General features: G+C 42.5%; 1 protein-coding gene across 3 annotated transcripts in view; it reads left to right on the plus strand.

Moving 5' to 3' along the window:
• Positions 1 to 23,592, plus strand: part of ankdd1a (ankyrin repeat and death domain containing 1A) — a 155,945-nt gene that overhangs the window by 37,172 nt on the left and 95,181 nt on the right. For all 3 annotated transcript variants that reach the window (XM_080214097.1, XM_080214099.1, XM_080214098.1), the window contains exons 7-8: positions 2,796 to 2,894; positions 4,588 to 4,686. In XM_080214097.1, the coding sequence (XP_080070223.1) occupies positions 2,796 to 2,894; positions 4,588 to 4,686 (198 nt within the window). The remainder of the gene's footprint in view (positions 1 to 2,795; positions 2,895 to 4,587; positions 4,687 to 23,592) is intronic.

The following is a 23,592-nucleotide window of genomic DNA, read 5'->3' on the forward strand; positions in this document are numbered from 1 at the left end:
GTTGTACTTGAGGCCTCTCAACAGCTAGCGGGGGATAGAGGAACGGAGAGGTTTATTGTGAGAAAATGTTAAAACAACAGAGTTGCTGTGGTAGGTGATTTTAACTTTCTCTATATTGACTGCGATTCGCTTACTGCCAGGGACTTGGATGGGAGGGGCATTTGTTAGGTGTGCCCAGGATAAATTCTTGAAGCAATATGTAAATAGTCCAGCTAGACAAGGGGCCATACCATTCCTGGTATTGGGGAATGAGTTCACCAGATGATTGAAGTTTCAGTGACTGTATTTTAAGTTACTTATGGATAAGGCTAAGAGAAGTCCTCAGGTGAAAGCAGTAAATTGGAGCGACAGCTAATCGTGACAATATCAGGCAGGAACTGGGGAATTTAGATTGAGGGCAGCCGTTTGAGGGTAAATCCACATTTGTTATGTGGGAATTTTTTTGAAGGCTACTTGATTAGAGTTCAGGACCAGTGTGTTCCTGTGAAAATGAAGGATGAGGATGGCAAGGTTTGGGAACTTTGGGTGACAGGATGAAATTGTGATTTTAGTCAGAAAGAAAAAGGAAGCAAACATAAGTTTTAGGAAAATGAAGACAGACAGATCCCTCGAAGAATGTAAAGAAAGCAAGAAAAAATTTAAACAAGGGATTAGGAGGGCTAAAGGCAGCCATGAGCTGTCCTTGGAAAATAGGATTAAGTAAGAATCAAAGGCATTCTACTCTTGGGGAGATCTTATAGAAACAGATAAGATTATGAAGGGAATAGATAAAATAGAAGCAGGAGGTTGTTTCCACTGGCGGGTGAAACTAGAACTAGGGGGGCATGGCCTCAAAATAAGGGGGAGCAGATTTAGGACTGAGTTGAGGAGGAACTTCTTCACCCAAAGGGTTGTGAATCTGTGGAATTCCCTGCCTGGTGGAGCAGTTGAGGCTACCTCATTGAATGTTTTTATAACAAAGATAGATACATTTTTGAACTGTAAAGGTATTATGGTGAGCGAGCGGGTAGATGGAGCTGAGTCCACAAAAAGATCAGCCATGATCTTACTGAATGGCAGAGCAGGCTCCAGGGGCCAGATGGCCGACTCCTGTTCCTAGTACTTGCTTTCTTATATAAGGACCAAGAAGGTAGCAAGGGAAAGGCCCATTCGAGGACAATGGAAGGAATTATGCATGGAGCCAGAGAAAATGGATGAAGTCCTGAACAAATCAGTATTCACAAAGGAGAAGGACATGGTGGATGGGACGTCTAGAGAGGGGAATTTTGATATACTTGGACATGCTGCTATAAAAAAGGAGGTGGCGTTGGGTGTTTTGATAAACATTAAGGTAGACAGTCCCCAGGACCTAATGGGATCTATCCCATAATACAGAGAGAGGTGACAGAGGAAATTGCTAGGGCCTTGTACGAAATCTTTGCATCCTGTTTAGACACAGGAGAGGTCCTTTGTTGTTCCTTTGTTTAAGAAAGGCAGCTGGGATAATCTGGGAAATTACAAGCCGGTGAGCCTAAAATCACTGGTAGGGAAATTATTGGAGAAGGTTCTTCAGGATAGATAGGATTTACTCACATTTTGAAAAATATGGATTTATAAACATTAGGCAGCATACCTTTGTGCCGAGGAGATTATGTCCCACAAACTTGATTGAGTTTTTTGAGGAAGTGGTGAAGATGATTGATGAGGCCAGGGCAGTGGATGTTGTCTACATGGACTTTGACAAGGTCCCTCGTGGCGAAATCCCATGGGATCTGTGATGAGCTGGTAAGATGGACACAGAACTGGCTTGGTTATAGAAGACAGAGAGTGACAGTGGGAGGGTGTTTTTATGACTGGAGATTTGTGACTAGTGGTGTTCTACAGGGTTCATTGCTGGAACCCCTGTTATTTGTAATCTATATATAAATGATTTGGAGGATTATGTAGGTGGTCTGATTCATAAGTTGGCAGAAGACATAAAGATTGGGGCAGCTGCTGATACCGAGGAGGATTGCCAGGATAGCCAAGTTCCTCACACATGAGGACGGTCTCAGCAGGGATCTTGGGTTCATGTCGCACTATCTGTAACCCCCGTGACTTGCCTGGGTTTGCAAAACCTCACTTACTGTACTGTCTGGAGACAATACACATCTCTTTAACCTGTGATCAGTGCTCCTTCCACACACATTGTCGGCCACTTTAAGACTTGAACAGCAGGTTAGGTGTAAAGATTTGCATTCTAATCAGTAATCTCTAAACTGTCTGTGCTTTATATGCTGTGTCTGAGGCCAGGACTCTCCATTCATCTGACGAAGGGGCTAACCCGAAAGCTAGTGAATTTACTATCAAATAAATCGGTTGGACTGAAACCTGGTGTTGTCAGACTTTTTACCGAGGAGGATTGTCAGAGAATAAAGTAGGAAATAGATAGGCTGAAGACTTGGACAGAAAAATGGCTGGTGAAATTTAATCTGGACAAATGCAAAATGATGCATTTTGGAAGGTCTAATGGAGGAGGGAAGTACACAGTAAATGGAAGACTTAGAAGTATTAACCTACAGGGGGATTTAGGCATACAGGTCCACACTTCCTGGAAGTGGCAACACAAATGGATAGGCTGGCCAAGAAAGTGTATGGCATGTTTGCCTTTATCACTCAGGGCATAAGAGTATAAAATTGGCTGGTCATGTTTCAGTTGGAGAGAACTTTAATTCAGCCACATTTGGAATATCGTGTACAGTTCCAGTCACCTGACTGATAAATGATGTTGAAATAATGTCCTGATTGCTACTCTTACATAGTTATGAATTCCGTAGGAGCAGAACACAGCCCTGCATTTGAGTGCGAAAAATGGACACGTTCAAGTCTTGCAGAGAATAATAGAAACTGCAGTGGATCTGGATGAAAAAAATCAGGTGAGGTTTTGAAATTTAAGTAAAATATCTCCTAGCAATAGTTGAACAAACACTGGAGTGAATTTCCAGCTGCATATCATGTGTTACAACGTTGGCCTTATATAAAACTACTGTTTGATATAAGCCTACTGTACTCAAGGGAGGTATGTGGCTTTGATGGAGAACTGGTGCTGGGTCCACTATTATTGGTCATTTAATGATTTGGATGAGAATATAGGAGACATGGTTAGTAAGTTTGCAGATGACACCAAGACTGGTGGCATAGTGGACAGTGAAGAAAGTTATCTCCGATTGCAAGGGATCTTGATCAAGTGGGCCAGTGGGCTGACAAATGGCAGATGGAGTTTAATTTAGACAACTGTGTGGTGATGCATTTTGGTGGATTGAACCAGGCCAGGACTTGCTTGGTTAATGGTAAGTCGTTGGGGAGAGTTACAGAACAACGAGATCTAGGGGTACAGATTCATAGCTCTTTAAAAGTGGAGGAACAGGTGGACAGAGTGATGAAGAAGGCATTCAGCATGCTTGGTTTCATTGGTCAGAACATTGAATACAGGAGTTGGGACATCTTGTTGAAGTTGTACAAGACATTGGTAAGACCACACTTGGAATACTGTGTACAGTTCTGGTCACCCTATTATAGAAATGATATTATTAAACTAGAAAGAGTGCAGAAAAGATTTACTAGGATGCTACTGGGACTCAGCAGTTTGAGTTATAAGGAGAGGCTGAATAGACTGGGACTTTTTTCTCTGGAGCATAGAAGGCTGAGGGGTGATCTTATAGAGGTCTATAAAATAATGAGGAGCGTTGATCAGCTAGATAGACATATCTTTTCCCAAAGGTAGGGGTGTCTAAGACTAGAGGGCATAGGTTTAAGGTGAGAGGGAAGAGTCCAGAGGGGCAATTTTATTATACAGAGGGGGTGAGTGTCTGGAACAAGCTGCCAGAAGTAGTAGTAGAGGCGAGTACAATTTTGTCTTTTAAAAAGCTTTAGACAATTACATGGGTAAGATGGGTGTAGAGGGATATAGGCCAAATGCAGGCAACTGGGACTAGCTTCAGCGTTTTAAAAAAAGGGGCAGCATGCACAAGTTGGGACGAAGGTCCTGTTTCCATTCTGTAAACCTCTACGACTCTATGACTCACAAAAATTATAAGGACATTAAACAGCAGCATGAAGGAACATGAACATGACCTTGTGATTAGTCTCCAAAAGGTGCTGGTAACCTACACCTGGAGCACTGGGTACAATCCTGGGAATCCAGGCCTTATCCCCATAACCATATGAATTTTACCCTAGCTAGACCCCTGACACTAAAGGACAACTTATCATGGCCAATCAACCTAACCTCCACATCTTTGGACTGATATTGATAGTCTAAATGAAAGAACATGACTGTCATGTAGAATTAACATTGACACCAATTCTTTGAAGTAAATAAACTCCTCCTGTGCAGTATTTTCAAAAAGATAAAGTTTAACATGGGGATGTGTAAAATCACCCACCTTGGACTGAAGAAAGGTGGCTCAGAGTCATTTCTGAATGGTGAGAAGCTAGGATGGTGGAAAGAAAATCAAAAAATTGTTACTGCCATCAAAACAAACTACAGGTCATTTGTTTTTAACTCAATGCAATTGGCAGGTTTGTATTTGTCACTGTTGAAAATATCATTATCCTGTCTGTTTACAGGAAGGTGAGACTGCATTGCATTTGGCAGCTGAAGGGGGACATTCCGATTGTGTGAAAGTTCTGTTGAATGGTGCCTGTGATGTAAACGCCCAAACAAATGTGAGTGAGATTTTGTGATTTATGGTTGACTCTGTGATTTAGCAGGAACAAAAAGAGATAAAACTGCAGAGAGAGAGAGCAGGAATTCACTCTGCATGTCAGTGAGAGCACAGAAGTATAAGAACGTGAAGGGAGAGAGCAGGAATTTACTGAGTTGATGAAAAGACCTAGTTCTGTGCTGAGGAGGGTTAGAGCTCAGATGAAGCTCTGGGAGCCATCTGGGAGTGATGCCTGCTGTGATTGAAAAGCCAATGGAAAACCAAGCCACTGAGGTATTGCATAGCCTGGGATTTTTCCCAACTATGTGGTAACAAGATCACAAAGTCACAGGTTGAGATAGGGGAAGGAGTAAAGATAAGGAGACTGAGTTTCAGTTATCAGATAGTTGACAAAAAACAAGAACAGTTAGAAGATGTAGTGGATATTTTTAGTTCAGGAAAATTGGCAGAATTACAACAGCTGTATTAGAAAAAATATACAGAAAGAGAATCTGAGTGTATACCAGAGTATTATTACCTTAGAAATAATGTCTTGATGAGGAAGTGGAGACCTTTACATATTCAGGTGGATGAAAAATGGGCAAACATTCATCAGGTTGGATTACCGGTGGGTTCTAGAAAGGAGGCTTTGTAGATAACGCGTGAGGTTCCAGTAGAAGGTCAAGGAGAAAGGAAAACTCCAGCAAAAATACAGAAAAACTGTTATTAGCATGGATTGAATAAGGATGTGGTTAAATTTGCCATACATATCAGGTAGTAGGAAAACCTCAAGCAACAATCAAACTAGCACCCTTAATACCCATTTGCGGAACTTTTTACTTGGGTCCTAATAGGACTTCTATTAGGACTTTTATGGGACTTCTCCATAAAATGAAAAGTGGGAATCAATATTATCAGTATTTGGTGACCATAATGTATATGACTACAATATTTCCGGAAACTGTTCCATTATGTAATGTTACAGTTAAGAGGGTTGTACAGGAGTTAATTAAATAGATACAGACTGTCCACAGAAATCCACTCAGATCAGGGATCCATTTTTATGTCAAGTTATTCAGGGAGGTTTTGGATAGCTTGGACGTAAAGCAATTTAAAGCAACTGCATATCATCTAGAATTGCAGGGAGTGTTGGAATGGTGGCATCATACTTTAAAAACCATGTTGCGGGCCAAGAGTTAGGATTATCCAGAGGATTGGGATAAAGCAATTCCATTTATACTTCTTGCAATGTGGGATGCACCTAATGAGTCAACTCAGTTCAGTCCCTTTGAATTGATTTGTCAAGAGGACCAGTTAAATTGTCCAAGGAGAAATTGGTCAGTCAGTGTTCTGAGACTACTTTGCACTATGTCCAGAATTTTACTGGCATGCCAGCCCCGATTCCGGGGGCGGGCTCGGCTCGGAGAACGGCATTCTCTGTTGGCCTCAGACGGGATGGTGCGAAACTTGGGAAGACGTGCCTGTAAAATTCCCCCCAATGTGTCAAAGTTTAGGGAGAAATTAACTAGGGCTGATGAATTGGCTACACAGCATTTGAGAGTGGAATAGCATGTGATGAAAAAAATAAGCAGATAAGAGATCAAAAATTTGTAGTTTCTCATAGTGGGGAGAAAGTATTAGTATTAATACCAGTGGTAGGTAAACTATTAAAAGCAAGGTTTAGCGGGCCCAAGGAAAGAAAATTGAGTGAAGTGAATTCTTTGATAAGAATGCCAGATTGAAGGAAAACTCAGTTTATCATGTAAAATTGCTAAAACTATGTTTTGATCGGGAAGGAAAGCAGAAATGGATGTGATAGTTGTTACAGTTCAGAGTGAAGAACCAAATCCTGATGATTCTAGAACATAGAACATTACAGCGCAGAACAGGCCCTTCAGCCCACGATGTTGCACCGACCAGTTAAAAAGCAATGACACTCTAACCTAAATCCATCCATAAACCTATCCACGGATCTCTTAAACGCTCCCAAACTAGGCGCATTTACAACTGCAGCAGGCAGGGCATTCCAATCCCTCATTCTGAATTTGACATTCCTCAAATTAGATTGGACAATGAGGAAGTAATCAGAAATTGGGATAAATTAGTGAGTTATCGCAGGGGAATTTCACAATAACTTCATCGCACTGTTAATGTAAAGCTACTTGTGACTAATAAATAAACTTTACTTTTACTTTACCTTCCGGAGGAAAATCAAAATGACCTAAAAATCACATGGAGCTATCTATGGAAGAAAACTAGGAAGTACAAGAGTAATTATGCAAGATGTAGATGTAGGAAATGCTATTCCAATTAAGCAAAATCCATGTAGACTCAATCCACTAAAGTTAGCACAGGTTGAAAAGGAAATTGAAAACATGCTTAAGAATGATATCATTGAAATGAGTTGCAGCCATTGGAGCTCACCAATCGTGATGGTAAAACAAAACCAAATTGCACACATTGGTTTTGTGTGGACTATAGAAAAGTCAATGCCAAAATCAGATTCATAAGTTATTTTTCATTTGGAAGACTGTATTGAAAAGGTGGAACAAGCAAATTTCATTTAATGATACTGGCAAGTACCTTTATCAGAAAGAGCTTTCGTGGCGCCAAAGTTCAGAATGAAGAATGTACCAGTTACATTCCAAAGACTAACCAGCAAGGCCGTTTCTGGACTAATTATTGTGCAGTTACATAGAAGATCTGGTCAGATGTGGAAGGAGCATTTGGAACATTGAAAGGAATTGTTACTTTGATTACAGGGCTTGGTGGTAAACTTGGTTAAAAGTGAATTCACAAATGCCTGAGTCATGTTCTTAGGCCATACAAATTGGACATGGACAGTTGGCCCCATGGAATGTGAAAACAATACAGTCAACGAGAAGAGTGATGCCAAGATTCCTGGGCATGAGTGTTTTCTGCAGGAAATTTGTACCAAAATCATAGCAGTGTGGTTGCTCCACTGAATGAATTGCTGAAAAAGTATACAAGATTTCAGTGGATGTCCAAATGTCAGGAGGCGTTTGACAATCTGAAAACTGTGCACACTGTGCCAGTTTTGGCGATACTGAAAGTGGCCATTGATGCAAGTGATACAAAGAATAAAGAAAAGTACAGCACAGGAACAGGCTCGTTAGCCCTCCAGGCCCATGCTAATCATAATACCCTATCTAAATATTTAAAAACTGCCATTATTCAGTCAGTATCCCTCTATTCCCTCCCTATTCATGTACTCATCAAGATGTTGCTAATGTGCCTGCTTCCACCACCTCCTCTGGCAATGTCTTCTCGGCACCTACCATTCTCTGTGTGAAAAACTTCTCCCACATATCTCCCTTGAATTTTTCTCTTCTCACCTTGAACTGTACCCCCTTGTAATTGACACTTCCAGCCTGGGAAAAAGCCTCTGACAATCTATCCTGTCTTTACCCCTCATAATTTTGTAGACCTCTATCAGATCTCCCCTCAGCCTGTCTTTCCAGTGAAAACAATCCTATTTATTCAACCTCTCCTCATAACCAATGCCCTTGAGACTAGGCAACATCCTGGTAAACCTCCTTTGCATTCAGTCCAAAGTTTCCACGTCCTTCTAGTAGTGAGATAACCAGATGTTGATGTTGGCGCTATACTGTTACAAGGAGACAATGAAAGAATAGAAATAGTGATTGGTTATTGTTCCAAAAAACTACATATTTAACAAAAGAAATATTTGGCCATAAAGAAAGGGACATCATTGAGTTTTAGATTGACATTGGAACATTTTACCATTTATGTTGTCAGCAATTCATCAGAGACAATTATTTATGATGACCATAATCCATTGAAATTTCAAGATAAAAGTGCAAGACTTTTTAGATGGAGCTTATTGTTACAGCCGTTTAATTTGAAGATTACACGTGGCAGGAAGAGAGAGCCTCATTGCAGATGCTTTATCACGACTATGTTACGTAAAAGGCTGGGATGTTCAACAGTGGAAAAGAAAGAATTGGACCATACTACTGTTAGATTTGAAAGCTTAAGTATAATAAGATTTATGCCTTATAATAGTGTAAAAAAACTAGAGGCTTTAGAAAAATGAAGCCATCTTTTAATATTAGTTCATTTTCTTTTAAAGGGGGTGTGATGATAGTGGTGCAATTGATATAGTTTTTATGTTTAAGGGGAATGTTTAGAAGTTAGTTTTATTGTACAGGCAGTCAGTGTGTTTGTTGGGAATGCAGCTCACATGCTGGGAAAGTAGGCTCATTTCTCATTTTAGCCATGTATTGTTTACTTAGAATAGAGCTAATTGTTTTTTGTTTATAGATGCAAATTTCCCCTGGGGATTTTGGTTGGGTTGATTGAAAGGGTCATGAGTTATCAGTCAGGTGCTGATGTGGTAATGGGAAGAGTTGGATCTGCAGCAGAAAGCAGTCTGTTTTAGCTGAGGTCTGGCTCAAGTCAGAGGCATGTGCAGGCTGTTCCTGTGAATTCTGTCCACAAAATCTCTCTGAATGCTTCAAGAGTGTTAACATAATTTATAGCAATTATGCCTGGGTTTGCAAACTGTATTTATTTAAAAGTGGTTTTGATCTATGCATGGATGGAATTGTGACAGTGAAAAGCTAGAAAGCAAAAGTTGTTTTCTTTTTTAAATATTATTTAACTGTTGATGGTTAAACTGATTCACTTGTTAGAGTTATATTTTAAACTGTTATTAAATAAATTTTGAAATCACTCCTTAAGAGAAATATCCTTTCCTCACATTTATACTTAAGAAGGAAACATGGGGTCCAGTCTGGTTTCCTAATGTAACTTGGGGGTTTTGCTCCAGGACCGTAACACTTCCTTGGTACTTGTCACTCCCAATCAAATTGACTCCATACCCTCAGAGCCGAGATTGTCCCTCAGAACTATACTTATTTCCTGTCTTATTAGCTGGGCTTTTCTTTCCCACCTGTACTTCCTAGGCATCAAATAATCCTAAATATTGATATCTCAATTTAGATTTCCTCACAACAATGTCTCAGTAATGGCTATACTACAGCTTTGAGTTTAGAGTTGTGGACTGGAAACAAACCTGGCTGTTCCAGCCTGGTTTGTAAGGTTTTTGGATATCTATGTCTGCAAGATGAGTTTTACGTAAGAACTAGGAGAAGGAGTAGGCAATTCAGTCCTGAGTTTACTTTGCCATGGATCAATACAATCATGGCTGATCTCATCTTGGCCTCACTCTCCCCACTCTTCTGCCTGCTCCCTTTAACCCTATATTTCACTACTAATTAAAAATCTATCTCCTCAAATTTGTTAAGTTCCAGCATTCACTGCACCCCAGGTAGAGAATGGCACAGATTTATGACCCTTGAGTGAATTAATTGCTCCTCATTTTGGTTTTAAATCTGCCACCCCTTAGCCTAAAACTATGACCATTCATTCTGTAATGTTCAACAAGGGAAACGTCTGCTTCACATCGATCCTGTCAATCCCCTTTAGTATCATCCATTCTCCTAAACCGCTCAATCTCTCTTCATAAGACAAGTCAGAAATAATTCCTCAGATGCCGTTGTCCCTTAACCAGATTCCCTTTATTTACAAACTCTATTCTCCTTCTCGAGTGCTTCAGGTACAAAGTCGGTATGAGGAGTGACAGTGGGCTTGACAGTCCAATAATTACATACAGGCGAGGCTCCGTGATTGGATATGCAGTTATGACTTTAATCTGAGCTCATACTCTGAGAGGCCAACCTCATGGGTCTGCCCCTCTTCCCCCGTCCCCCAAAGTCCGAGGAACCTTGATGGTTTGTGCGCATCGTGGGCCTGTTGCGACTTTTCAGCACTCGGTCTGGGTATTCCAACTTGGTGTCCAACGTAGGAGGGGTATCTCTAACAGATGCCCATCTGTTATAATGCAAGTGCAGAAGTTCTGGTTTGCTTCCTTCCTTGGGTAGCAGAGAAGTAGTCGTGGCTTCATCCATGGTGCCCATTTAGGACTCTGAGTTCCTAACTATGGACGATGGCATAGGCAAGGCTGGCCAGTCAGGGAGGACTCTTCTCAGTTCTTGATCCACTGGGCATGGTTGACACCTGGATGAACTGTGATTTTGAGGCCTGCACCTGATCCAGATGTTTTTTCAGAATGACCTTACCCACAGTTATTCTGTAGGATATAGGCCCCATCCTAGAGCCCACTGTTCTGGTAACAATGCGGGACCATTGGTGTAATTCTTTAGCTAAATTTTTTCACTAGCCTTAGATTGTCTCTTCCGGCTGCTATTATCATGGCCTTCGCATTGGGCTTCTTGTTGCTTTTTCACCATTTCCCCCCTCTTCCCCTATTCCACCATCCTTCCCCTCTCCCCTCCCTTTCTCCTCTCCCCCTCTCTCCCTTCCCCCTCTCCCCTTGCTTATAATGTATAAGGTATATATTTTTTGGTTTACACTTTTTAAGGGCTATGTTCTGTAGTAACAAGGACCAGAAAGAAGGACCCTGGGTTAATATGATATTTAATTAATATAAAGAAGTCAGTCGCGGCAGGACGGCTAAAGTCATAATGTGTCCTCCTACTCCATTTGGGAAACCAGGAACATGTCCAATGCCTGGAACCAGCATGTGTGCAGGAAATTCTCCAGCTGCAGCTCCTGGAAAACTGGGTTTCGGAGCTGGCAATATTTATAGGAAAGTCAATTGTAAGGGCAATAAATAGATATTTCTGTGGCTCCAAATTAGATTCCAGGACAGCATGTTATCTCCCTGGTGCTAGATTCAAGGATGTCTCAAAAGTGGCTACAGAACATTCTGGAGGGGGAGGGTGACTAGCTTATGGTCATGGTACATAGTGGTATAAACAAAACAGGATTACAACCAATGCCACGTGCTAGTCAGAGCAGAAATAACAGGGTGTATCAGATAAATATGTGGCTGAAGAGATGGCACGAGGCCAAGGATTTCAGATTCCTGGGACATTGGGACTGGTTCTGGGGATGTTGGGACCAGTACCCACCAGACAGGTTATGCCTGGCCAGGACCAGGACTATTTGGGAATGGGAATAAGAGAAGTGATACGCAAATAAATCAAGGGCCAGAATCAAACAGGGCTACATTGAAGAATAATGGGAATTGGACTTTAAGATATAGGAGCAGGATTAGGCCAGTTGGCCCATCGGGTCAGTTCCGCTATTCAATCATGGCTGATAAATTTCTCAACCCCATTGTCCTGCCTTTTCCCTGTAAACTTTGATTCTCTTACCAATCAAGAACCTATTCATCTCCGGATAAAAGCAAATTACTGTGGATGCTGGAGTCTGAAACTAAAAGAGAAAATGCTGGAAAATCTCAGCAGGTCCGGCAGCATCTGTAAGGAAAGAAAAGAGCTGATGTTTTGAGAAGAAGTGACCCTTTGTCAAAGCTAAAAGGCATAGGAAGTGAGAGATATTTATACTGTAGAGGGAGGGAATGAAAGATGAGTCATAGTCACAAAAACAAGGGGAAAGGCTAAGAGGTGCTAATAGCATTCCACAGAAAGAATAGGTCTGAATGGCTTTCTATCACCGCCCGCCCCCCCCCCCCCCCCCCCCCCGAACAAGGATATTAGTTCCCCTTGTTCTCACATTTCACCCAATCGCCTCCGCGTGTAAAACATAATCCTCTCTCATTTTCGCCAACTCCGGCGTGATGCCACCACTAAATGCATCTTCCCTTCACAGTGTTTCATAGCAACCATTCCCTCTGGGATAACCTAGCCCATTCCTCCATTATCCATGGCACCTTCCCATGCAATCCCATGCGACCCCTTTGTTTTCATTTTATTTAATTTTTAACTGTTCTCTACTTTTTATTTACTTATCGTCTTTCTTTATTTTCTTCCCTCCCCACTCTTCCTCCCTTTTCTCCCCATTTGCTTCCCTTTCCCCCTCTTTTCTCAATTTTGCCTCTCTTCCACCCATCTCCTCCCTCCCCCCACATCATCTGTCACAGTTCACCCTCTGATTTCAGCTTCTCTGCCGTTTGGCCATTCACACCTTCTATTCTGTCTATGGACTGCCAATAGCAGTCTTTCCCCTTGTTTCTGTGGTTATGACTCATCTTTATTCCCTTACCCTACAGTATAAATATCTCCCACTTTCTATGCCTTTCAGCTTTGACAAAGGGTCACCTGGACTTGTAATGCCAGCTCTTTTGCCTTCTGTGGCAATGAATTCCGCAGATTCACCACCTTGTGGCTGAAGAACTTCCTCCTCATCTCATTTCTAAAAGGTCATCCTCTTATGCGGATCCTAGTCTTGCCTACTATTGGAAACATCTTCCCACGTCCACTCTATCCAGGCCTTTCAGTATTCTGTAAGTTTCAATGAGATTCCCCCCCATCTTTCTAAACTTCATTGAGTACAGACCCAGAATACTCAAATGCTCCTCATATGTCAAGCTTTTAATTCTCAAGATCATTCTTGTGACCCTCCTCTGGACCCTCTCCAGGACCAGCACTTGCTTCCTTAGATGTGGGGCCCAAAATTGCTCATGATATTCCAAATGTAGTCTGACCAGAATCTTATAAAGCCTCCACAGTACATCCCTCCATTTGTATTCTAGCCCTCTTGAAATGAATGCAAACATTCCATTTGTCTTCCTAACTTATCTTGCAAGTTAATCTTAAAAGAACTAGTCCCTCTGCACTTCTGATTTCTGAGTTCTCTCCCCAATTAGAAAATAATCTACGACTGTCTTCTTCCTACCAAAGTGCATAACCTCACAGTTTCCCATGATGTATTCTATCCGCCACCTGTTTGCCCACTTTCCTAATTTGTCCAAGTCCTTCTACAACCCCCTCAATACTATGTGTCCCTCCACCTATCTTTGTATCATCTGAAAACTTAGCCACAGTGCCCTCAGTTCCTTCATCTACATTATTAAGCCTAGTTGAGTTCTTCGATAATGTGACTGAACACATTGACGAAGGAAGTGCCGTGGACGTGGTGTACATGGACTTCAGCAAGGCGTTTGATAAGGTCCCCCATGCAAGTGTTCTTGAGAAGGTGAGAGGGCATGGGATCCAAGGGCCTTTGGCCTTGTGGATCCAGAACTGGCTTGCCTGCAGAAGGCAGAGAGTGGTTGTGGATGGGTCTTTTTCTGAATGGAGGTCAGTCACCAGTGGAGTGCCCCAGGGATCTGTTCTAGGACCCTTGCTGTTTGTCATTTTCATAAATGACCTGGATGAGGAAGTGGAGGGATGGGTAAGTAAGTTCGCTGATGACACGAACGTCAGTGGTGTTGTGGATGGTCTGGAAGGATGTCAAAAGTTGCAGCAGGACATAAATAGGATGCAGGACTGGGCGGAGAAGTGGCAGATGGACTTCAACGCGGATAAATGCGTAGTCGTCCATTTTGGCAGAACCAACAGGATGAACGAGTACACTATCAAGGGCAGGAGTCTTAGTAGTGTTGAGGAGCAGAAGGATCTTGGGGTCCGGGTCCACAGGACTCTTAAATTGGCCTCGCAGGTGGAGGAGGTGGTCAAGAAGGCGTATGGTGTACTGGCCTTCATTAATCGAGGGATTGAGTTTAGGAGTCGGGAGGTAATGCTGCAACTTTATAAGACCCTTGTCAGGCCTCATTTGGAGTACTGTGCGCAGTTCTGGTCGCCTCACTATAGGAAAGACGTAGAAGCTATTGAAAGGGTACAGAGGAGATTTACAAGGATGTTGCCTGGACTGGGAGGCATGCCTTATGAAGTTAGGTTGAGGGAGCTGGGTCTCTTTTCCCTGGAGAGACGAAGGTTGAGAGGCGACCTGATAGAAGTTTATAAAATGTTGAGAGGAATAGATAGAGTGGATTCTCAGAGGCTATTTCCCCGGGTTGAAATGGTCGCTACGAGAGGACACAGATTTAAGGTGCGGGGAGGAAAGTACAGAAGTGCTGTTAGGGGTAAGCTTTTCACTCAGAGGGTGGTGAGTGAATGGAATCGGCTGCCATCAGTGGTGGTGGAGGCGAACTCGCTGGGGTCTTTTAAAAGACTTCTGGATGAGTATATGGGGTTTAATGGGATTGGGGGTTATAGATAGGTCTATTGATTGATAGGTGTTGATGTGATCGGCGCAACTTGTGGGCCGAAGGGCCTGTTTGTGCTGTAGTGTTCTATGTTCTATGTTCTGAAGTGAAAAGTTTCGGTCCTAAGGACCCCTGCTGAACTCCACTTATCATCGGCTGCCCTAAAAACAACCTCTTTATCCCCACTCTCTGCTTTCTGCCAATCAGCCAATCTTCTATCCATGCATCTTGCCTCTAACACCATAGGCTCTTACTTTACTCAACAGCCTCCCATGTGGCACCTTGTCAAAGGCTCTCTGAAAATCCAAGTAGATAACATCCTCTGGCTCTCCTTTGTCTAATCCTCAAATAATTTTAACAGATTTGTCAGGAATGACCTCCCCTTGATGAAACTTTTACCATGTGTTAAATCTCGTCCTCAGTACTGGACTCTAAAATCTTACCAACAACTGAGGTCAGGCTAACCAGCCTGTAATTTCCTGTCTTTTGCCTCCCCCCCTTCTTAAACAGGGGTGTTACATTAGCGATTTTCAGTCATCTGGGACTCTCTCTGACTCCAGTAATTCCTGAAAGATTGCCACTAATGCCTCCACTTTCGCCTTCAGAATTCTAGTATGTAGTCCATTTGGCCCAAAGGATATATCAGCTGGGCAGCACGATAGCACAGTGGTTAACACTGCTGCTTCATGGCTCCAGGGACCTGGGTTCGATTCCCAGCTTGGGTCACTGTCTGTGTGGAGACTGCACATTCTCCTCATGTCTGCATGGTCTTCCCCCAGGTGTTTTGGTTTCCTCCCACAGTCCAAAGATGTGCGGGTTAGGTTGATTCGCCATGCTAAAGTTGCCCCTTAGTGTCCTGAGATGTGTCGGTTAGAGGGCTTAGCGGGTTAAATATATCAGGATATGGCAGTAGGGCCTGGGTGGGATTGTGGTCAGTGCAGATTCGATGGGCCAAATGGCCTCTTTCTGCACTGTAGGGTTTCTATGATTCACCTTCAGACCTTTCAGCTTCCCTAGAACTTTCTCTTCAGTAATGGCCACCATACTCACTTCCTCCCTGGACTCTCTTGAATTTTTGGTATGTTACTGGTGTGTTCCATCATGAAGACTGATGCAAAGTCCCTATTCAGTTCCTCCACCATTTGTTTGTTCCCCATTACTACTTCTTCAGCATAATTTTCCAGCGGTCCACTGTCCATTCTTGTCTCTCTCTTACCCTTTATATATCTAAAAAATACTCATGCAATCTTCTTTTGTATGTGGGGTTAGCATACCCCTATATTTCGTCTTCTCCCTTCTTCTTTCTTTTTTATTTATCCTCTGTTGGTCTTTAAAGGCTTCCCAAACCCTTGGCTTCCCACTATTGTTCACCATATTGTATGTTTTTTCTTTTACTTTTATGCTGTCCCTGAGTTCCCTCGGCAGTTATATGGTTGCCTCATCCTCCCCCTTATTATGCTTCTTCTTCCTTGGGATGAAATTTTGCTATGTCTCCCAAATTACACCCAGAAACTCCTGCCATTGCTGTTCCACTATGTTTCCTGCTAGGCTTGTCTCCCAATCAGCTCTGGCCAGCTCCTCCCTCATGCCTCAGTAGTTGCCTTTACTCGACTGTAATACCATTACATCTGATTGCAGCTTCTTCCTCTCAAACTGCAGGGTGAATTCTATCATATTGTAGTTACTGCCTCTGAAGGGTTCCTTCACCTTAAGCTCCCTTATCAAGTCTGCCTCATTATACATCTCCAAATCCAGGATTGCCTATTCCCTACTGGGCTCTACCACAACTGCTCCAAAAAACCATCTTGTAGACATTCCTCAAATTTCTTTTCTTGGGATCCATTTGTTTTTCCCTGTCCATCGGCATATTGAAGTCCACCACCATCACTGTGTCCTTGCCTTTCTTACACACTTTTTTTACTTCCTGGTGTATCTTGCTCCCTACATCCTGACTACTGCTCGGAGGCCTGTGCATAACTCTCATCACTGTCTTTTTACATTTGCATCTCCTTGAGGGACAAGGAATGTTAAAAAGACAAGTCTGAAGTCTTGTCTTTTGTGCGGAGAGTGTGGAAAGTCTGCAGAGGGATCTAGATAGGCTGAGCGAGTGGGCGAGGACCTGGCAGGTGGAGTACAATGTTAGCAAGTGTGAGGTTATCCACTTTGGCAGGAATAATAGTAGGAGGGATTACTTTTTAAAGGGCAAAAAGCTGCAGCATGCAACGGTGCAGAGGGACCTGGGGGTCCTTGCGCACGAGTCGCAAAAACCCAGTCTGCAGGTGCAGCAGGTGATCAAGAAGGCGAATGGGATGCTGGCCTTTATAGCGAGGGGGATTGAATATAAAAGCAGGGAGGTCTTGCTGCAACTGTACAGGGCACTGATGAGGCCGCAGCTGGAGTATTGTGTGCAGTTTTGGTCGCCGCATTTGCGCAAGGATATTTTGGCCTTGGAGGGAGTGCAGAGGAGGTTCACGAGGCTGATACCGGAGATGAGGGGGTTGGACTATGAAGAGAGACTAAATAGACTGGGTCTGTACTCGTTGGAGTTTAGAAGGATGAGGGGGGGATCTTATAGAGATGTATAAGATAGTGAAGGGGATGGATAGGGTAGAGGTAGAGAGATTCTTCCCGCTCAAAGGACAGCAGGACTAGAGGGCACAGCTTCAAGATAAGGGGGGAGCAGTTTAGATCAGAGTTGAGGAGGAACTTCTTCACTCAAAGGGTGGTGAATCTCTGGAATTCTCTGCCCGTTGAAGTGGTGGAGGCTACTTCGCTAAATATATTTAAGTCACGCGTAGATAGGTTTTTGGTAGGCAAGGGAATTAAGGGTTATGGGGAGAAAGCGGGAAAGTGGAACTGATCCACTTCAGATCAGCCATGATCTTATTGAATGGTGGGGCAGGCTCGAAGGGCTAGATGGCCTACTCCTGTTCCTACTTCTTATGTTCTTATGTTTATGTTCTTATGTTCTTAAGACAGAGAGCATTTGCAATAAGGTAGAATAAATAAAATAAAATCACGAAAATAAGAGTAAACCGGTATGATATAGTTGGGATTACAGAGACATGACTGCACGGTGACCAGGGGTGGGAACTGAACATCCAAGGAGCTTTAGTAATTAGGAAGGGCAGCCATAAAGGAAAAGGTGACAGGTTTGCATTGCTGGTTAAAGAGAAAATTAACATAACAGTGAGGAAGTATATTAGCTCCGATGATGTGGAATCTATATAGGTAGAGCTGAGAAACGGGGAAAAAAGTGTTAGTGTGGGTCATATTTAGACCACAGTATGTGGTGATGTTAGGAATAGGATTGAACAGGGAATTAGGGATGCGTGCGATAAAGGAACATTTGTACAAATGGGTAACTTGAATCTGAATATAGATTGGGCAGATCAAATTAGTAACGATACCATAGAGGTGGAATTCCTGGAGTGGGTACAGGATGGTTTTCTGGAGCAATATGTTGAAGAACCAACTGCCAACTGGAGAGCAGGTCATTTTAGATTAGGTGTTGTGTAATGAGGAATGAATAATTGATAATTTATTTGTACAAGGCCACTTGTATAGAGCAACTATAATATGATAAAATTCATCATCAAGATGGGGAATGATGTAGTTGATTCTGAGACTAGGACCCTCCAAATAAAGGTAAATATGATGATATGAGGCACGAGTTGTCTGTGATGGAGAAGATTACTTAAAGGGATAACAGTGGATAGGCAATGGCAAACATTCAGTGTATGAACTGCAACAATTGATCATTCCTGTTTGGCGCAAAAATATAATGGGAAAGTTGCTGAAACCATGGCTTACAAGGGAAATTAGAGATACTATTAGATCCAAGGAAGAAGAATACAAATTGTCCAGTAAAAACAACAGACCTCAGGATTGGAATCTGTTTAGAATTCAGCAAAGGAGCACAAAGGGATTGATTTTGTGAAGAGGATAAATGGTATGTTGGCCTTCATAGTGAGAAAATTTGGGTACAGGAGCAGGGACATTTTGGTGGCGTTAGATAGGACCTTGGTTCGACCACACCTGGAATATTGTGTGCAGTTTAGTCTCCTTATCTGAGGAAGGATGTTCTTGTTATAGTGGGAGTGTAGCAGAGTTTTACCAGACTAATTCCTGGGATGGCAGGACTGATGTATGAGAAGAGATTGAGTTGGTTAGCAATATGTTTGCTGGAGTTTAGAACAATGAGGGGGTTCTGATAGAAACCTATAAAATTCTAACAGAACTATAAAGGATCGATGCAGGAAGGATGTTCTCAATGGTAGAGGAGTCCAGACCCAGGGGCTAGACTCTAAGGATATGACTCAGATGAGCAGGAATTTCTTCACCAGGAAGCAGTGAATCTGGGGAATTCTCTCCCCCAGGAAGCAGTTGAGGTCAAAACATTGTATGTTTTAAAGAAGCAGTTAGCTAGAACTCTTAGGGATAAAAGGATCAAAGGATATGGATGGAAAATGGGAACAGGTTACTGAGTTAATGGCAGAACAGGTTCAAAGGGCCAAATTACCTATTTCTGCTCTGATTTTCTATGTTTTCTATGTTTCATTGCTCCATTGTATGGTTTTTCTTCTAGCTGAGCTGGTGTGTTCATTCTCTAGCTTCTGAGCTACAACTGCTGTGAATTTGGTGAAACACAATCACAAGGGCGTTTTATGTAATGTGGCCCCTAATTGCCAAACAACATATCGTTCTTCCTCAAGCTTGTGTTTACTTTTCACATCTTAAACTTTCTAAGCACAATACTAACACAGTTTAAACTGAAACCAAAAACCTCGATACGTGCAAGCACCATTGTTTAACATGAATCTAACTAGAACTTCCTTACACAGAGACATTAAACTCACTTAAATTTATCCCTTATTTCTAATATCTGTCAATACAAACAGAGATTACTTAAAAATTACCTCTGCTTTCTGACAATCTGTCTGTGCCTACATCCCATAAAGGAGTAAAATAAGTCACAGAAAGTTGTCCCAATTCCATTGGTCACAAGGCCATCCTGCTCTTGTAGATACATCTAATGGTGCAGTCAGTTGGCCCAGCAGACAGCCACTGCAATATGATGAATCATGTGGGGCCTTGAATTATTTACTCTCCTACGTCTTATATCTGAGGGTACCAAAGAGAGTTCCTCTTTGATGACTTCCCCCACTGTTGTTTGTAGCAAACAGCATTTAGAATCATAGAACCCTACAGTGCAGAAAGAGGCCCTTCGGCCCATCGAGTCTGCACCGAACACAATCCCACCCAGGCCCTACTCCCATATCCCTACATATTATATCCACTAATCTCTCTAACCTACACATCCCTGTCTGCAAACAATACTGCACCATATATGAAAACAGTTTGTCAGCTTTTTGTGCTCTCTTTTCCCATTATTGAAGTTTGTCTTGGTTTATACATTCATAATGCATATGAAAATTTAGTTATTTTAAAATTAACAGTTGCTTGGGAAAAGGTGGGTCAAGGGAAGAAAACCAAGACTGATTTATTTAGGGAAAATCATATTTAACTAACTTGCTTGAATTTTTAAGTACAAAGAACAAAGAAAATTACAGCACAGGAACAGGCCTTTCGGCCCTCCAAACCTGCACCGACCATGCTGCCTGACTTAACTAAAACCCCTACTCTTCCAGAGACCATATCCCTCTATTCCCATCCTAATCATGTACTTGTCAAGTCACTGCCATATCTGCTTCCACTACCCACACAGGCAACAAGTTCCAGGCACCCACCACTCTCTGTGTAAAAAATCTGCCTTGTACATCTTTAAACCTTGCCCCTCACATCTTAAACCTATGCCCCCTAATAATTGAGTCTTCCAACTTTGGAAAAAGCTTCTGACTATCCACTTTGTCCATGCCTCTCATAATCTTGTAGACTTCTGTCAGGTCTCCCCTCAACCTCCGTTGCTCCAGTGAGAACAAACCAACTTCCTCCAATCTCTCCTCATAGCTAATACCCTCCATAACCAGGCAACACCCTGGTAAATATACCCTCTCCAAAGCCTCCTGGTAGTGTGATGACCAGAATTGAACACTATATTCCAAATGTGGCCTAACTAAGGTTTTATAAAACTGCAACATGATTTGCCAATTTTTAAACTCAGTACCCAGGCCAATGAAGGCAAGCATGCCGTATGCCTTCTTGACTACCTTCTCTACCTGCATTGCCACTTTCAGTGACCTGTGTACCTGTACACCCAGATCCCTCTGCCTATCAATACTCTCAAGAGTTCTGCCATTTACTGTATATTTCTTATCTGTGTTAGATCTTCCAAAATCCATTACCTCACATTTGTTCGGATTAAACTCCATCTGCCATCTCACTGGCCAAGTCTCCAATCGATCTATATCCTGCTGTATCCTCTGATGGTCCTCATCGCTTTTCGCAAATCCACCAACCTCTGTGTCGTCTGCAAACTTACTCATCAATCCAGTTATATTTTCCTCCAAATCATTTAGAAATATTACAACAGCAAAGGTCTCAGCACTGATCCCTGAGGAACACCGCTTGTCACAGCCCTCCATTCAGAAACGTACACTTCCATTGACCTAACCCTAACCCTCTGTCTTCTTTGACTGAGTTAGTTTTGTATCCACCTTGCCAGCTCACCTCTGATCCTGTGCGATTTCACCTTCTGCTTTGGTCTGCCATGAGGGTTCTTGTCAAAGGCCTTACTGAAGTCCATGTAGACAACATCCACTGCCCTACCTCACCAGTCATCTTCATCACTTCCTCGAAAAACTCAATCAAGTTCATGAGATAAGACCTCTCCTTCACATAACCATATTGCCTCTCACTAATACGTCCACTTATTTCCAAGTGGGAATAAATCCTGTCTTGAAGAATCCTCTCCAATAATTTCTCTACCACTGATGTAAGGCTCACCAACCTGTAATTACCTGGATTATCCTTGGTATCCTTCTTAAACAAAGGAACAACATTGGCTATTCTCCAATCCTCTGGGACCTCCCCTGCAGTCATGATGTGGATATGCCGGCATTGGACTGGGGTAAACACAGTAAAAAGTCTGACAACACCAGGTTTAAGTCCAACCGATTTATTTGATAGTAAACTCACTAGCTTTCGAGGTTTCCTTCTTCTTCAGGTGAATGGAGAGTTCTGGCCTCAGACAGACCATATAAAGCACAGACAGTTTACAGATTACTGATTAGAATGCGAATTAGAATGCGTACACAGCAGGTTAGGTGTAAAGATTCGCATTCTAATCAGTAATCTGTAAACTGTCTGTGCTTTATATGCTCTGTCTGAGGCCAGAACTCTCCATTCACCTGAAGAAGAGGGAAACCTCGAAAGCTAGTGAGTTTACTATCAAATAAATCGGTTGGACTTAAACCTGGTGTTGTCAGACTTTTTACGTGACCTCCCCTGTAGCCAGTGAGGATACAAAGATTTCTCTCAAGGCTCCAGCAATTTCCTCCCTTGCCTCTCTTAGTATTCTGGGGTATATCCCATCAGGCCCTGGGGACTTGTCAACCTAAATGTTTCTCAAGAACCCTAATACCTCCTTTTTGGTCTCAACATGATTCAAACTATCTGCACACCTTTCCTTTAGGTAGCAGAGACAGTAAATGAGGACAAGGCTGTTGATGTAGTGTATAGACTTCCAAAAGTTATTGCCATAAAACTTGTAAATAAATTTAGAGTTCATGGAATAAAAGGAACAGCAGCAACAAGATTTGCTGAGTGACAGGAAATAGAGAATAGTAATTAAGAGTACGGAATATTCTTAATACTCAGTAGTTAGTACTTAGTACTCAGACTACTAATGAGATAGAGAATCTGGCGAACTGGTGCAGTGACAATAATCTCTCCCTCAATGTCCACAAAACAAAGGAAATGGTCATCAACTTCAGGAAGCATAGAGGAGAACGTGCTGCTGTCTATATCAACAGGGAAATAGTGGAAAGGGCCGAGAGCTTCAAATTTTTAGGTGTCCAGATCACCATCAACTTGTTCTGGCCCGCCATGCTGACACTATAGTTCGGAAAACCTACCAACGCCTCTACTTTCTCAGAAGACTAAAGAAATTTGGCATGTCAGCTACGAATCTCACCGATTTTTACAGATGCACCATAAAAAGCATTCTTTCTGATTGTATTACTTCTTGGTGTGGCTCCTGCTCTGCCCAAAGCTACAAGAAATTACAAAAGGTCGTGAGTGTAGCCCAATCCGTCTCACAAACCAGCCTCCCATCCATTGACTTATGGGAGGTCGTGTCTTACGAATCTGGTAGAATTTTTTGAGGAGGTGACAAAAACAGTTGACAAAGGACGAGCCGTGGATGTCGTCTATATGGATTTCAGTAAGGCGTTTGACAAAGTCCCTCATGGTAGGTTGGTGAAAAAGGTTAAGGCTCATGGGATACAAGGACAGGTGGCTAGATGGATTGGGAACTGGCTTGGTAACAGGCGACAGAGGGTAGTAGTGGAAGGCTCTTTTTCTAACTGGAGGTCTGTGACTAGTGTGCCGCAGGGCTCAGTACTGGGACCTTTGCTATTTGTAATATACATAAATGACTTGCAAGAGGGAGTAACTGGTGTGATCAGCAAGTTTGCAAATGACACGAAGATGGCTGGACTTGCTGATAGTGATGAGCAGTGTCAGACAATACGGCAGGATATAGATAGGCTAGTAAATTGGGCAGAGAAATGGCAGGTGGAATTTAATCCAGATAAATGTGAGGTGATGCATTTTGGAAGAAATAAAGTAGGGGGGAGTTATACAATAAATGGTAGGACCATTAAGAATGTAGAAACACAGAGGGACCTAGGTGTGCAAGTACACAAGTCCTTGAAGGTGGCAGTACAGGTGGAGAAGGTGGCGAAGAAGGCTTATGGTATGCTTGCCTTTATAGGAAGGGGTATA

The sequence above is a fragment of the Carcharhinus amblyrhynchos genome, chromosome 28 (assembly GCF_965287045.1).
Source record: "Carcharhinus amblyrhynchos chromosome 28, sCarAmb.v2.hapA, whole genome shotgun sequence".
Classification (NCBI taxonomy): Eukaryota; Metazoa; Chordata; class Chondrichthyes; order Carcharhiniformes; family Carcharhinidae; genus Carcharhinus; species Carcharhinus amblyrhynchos.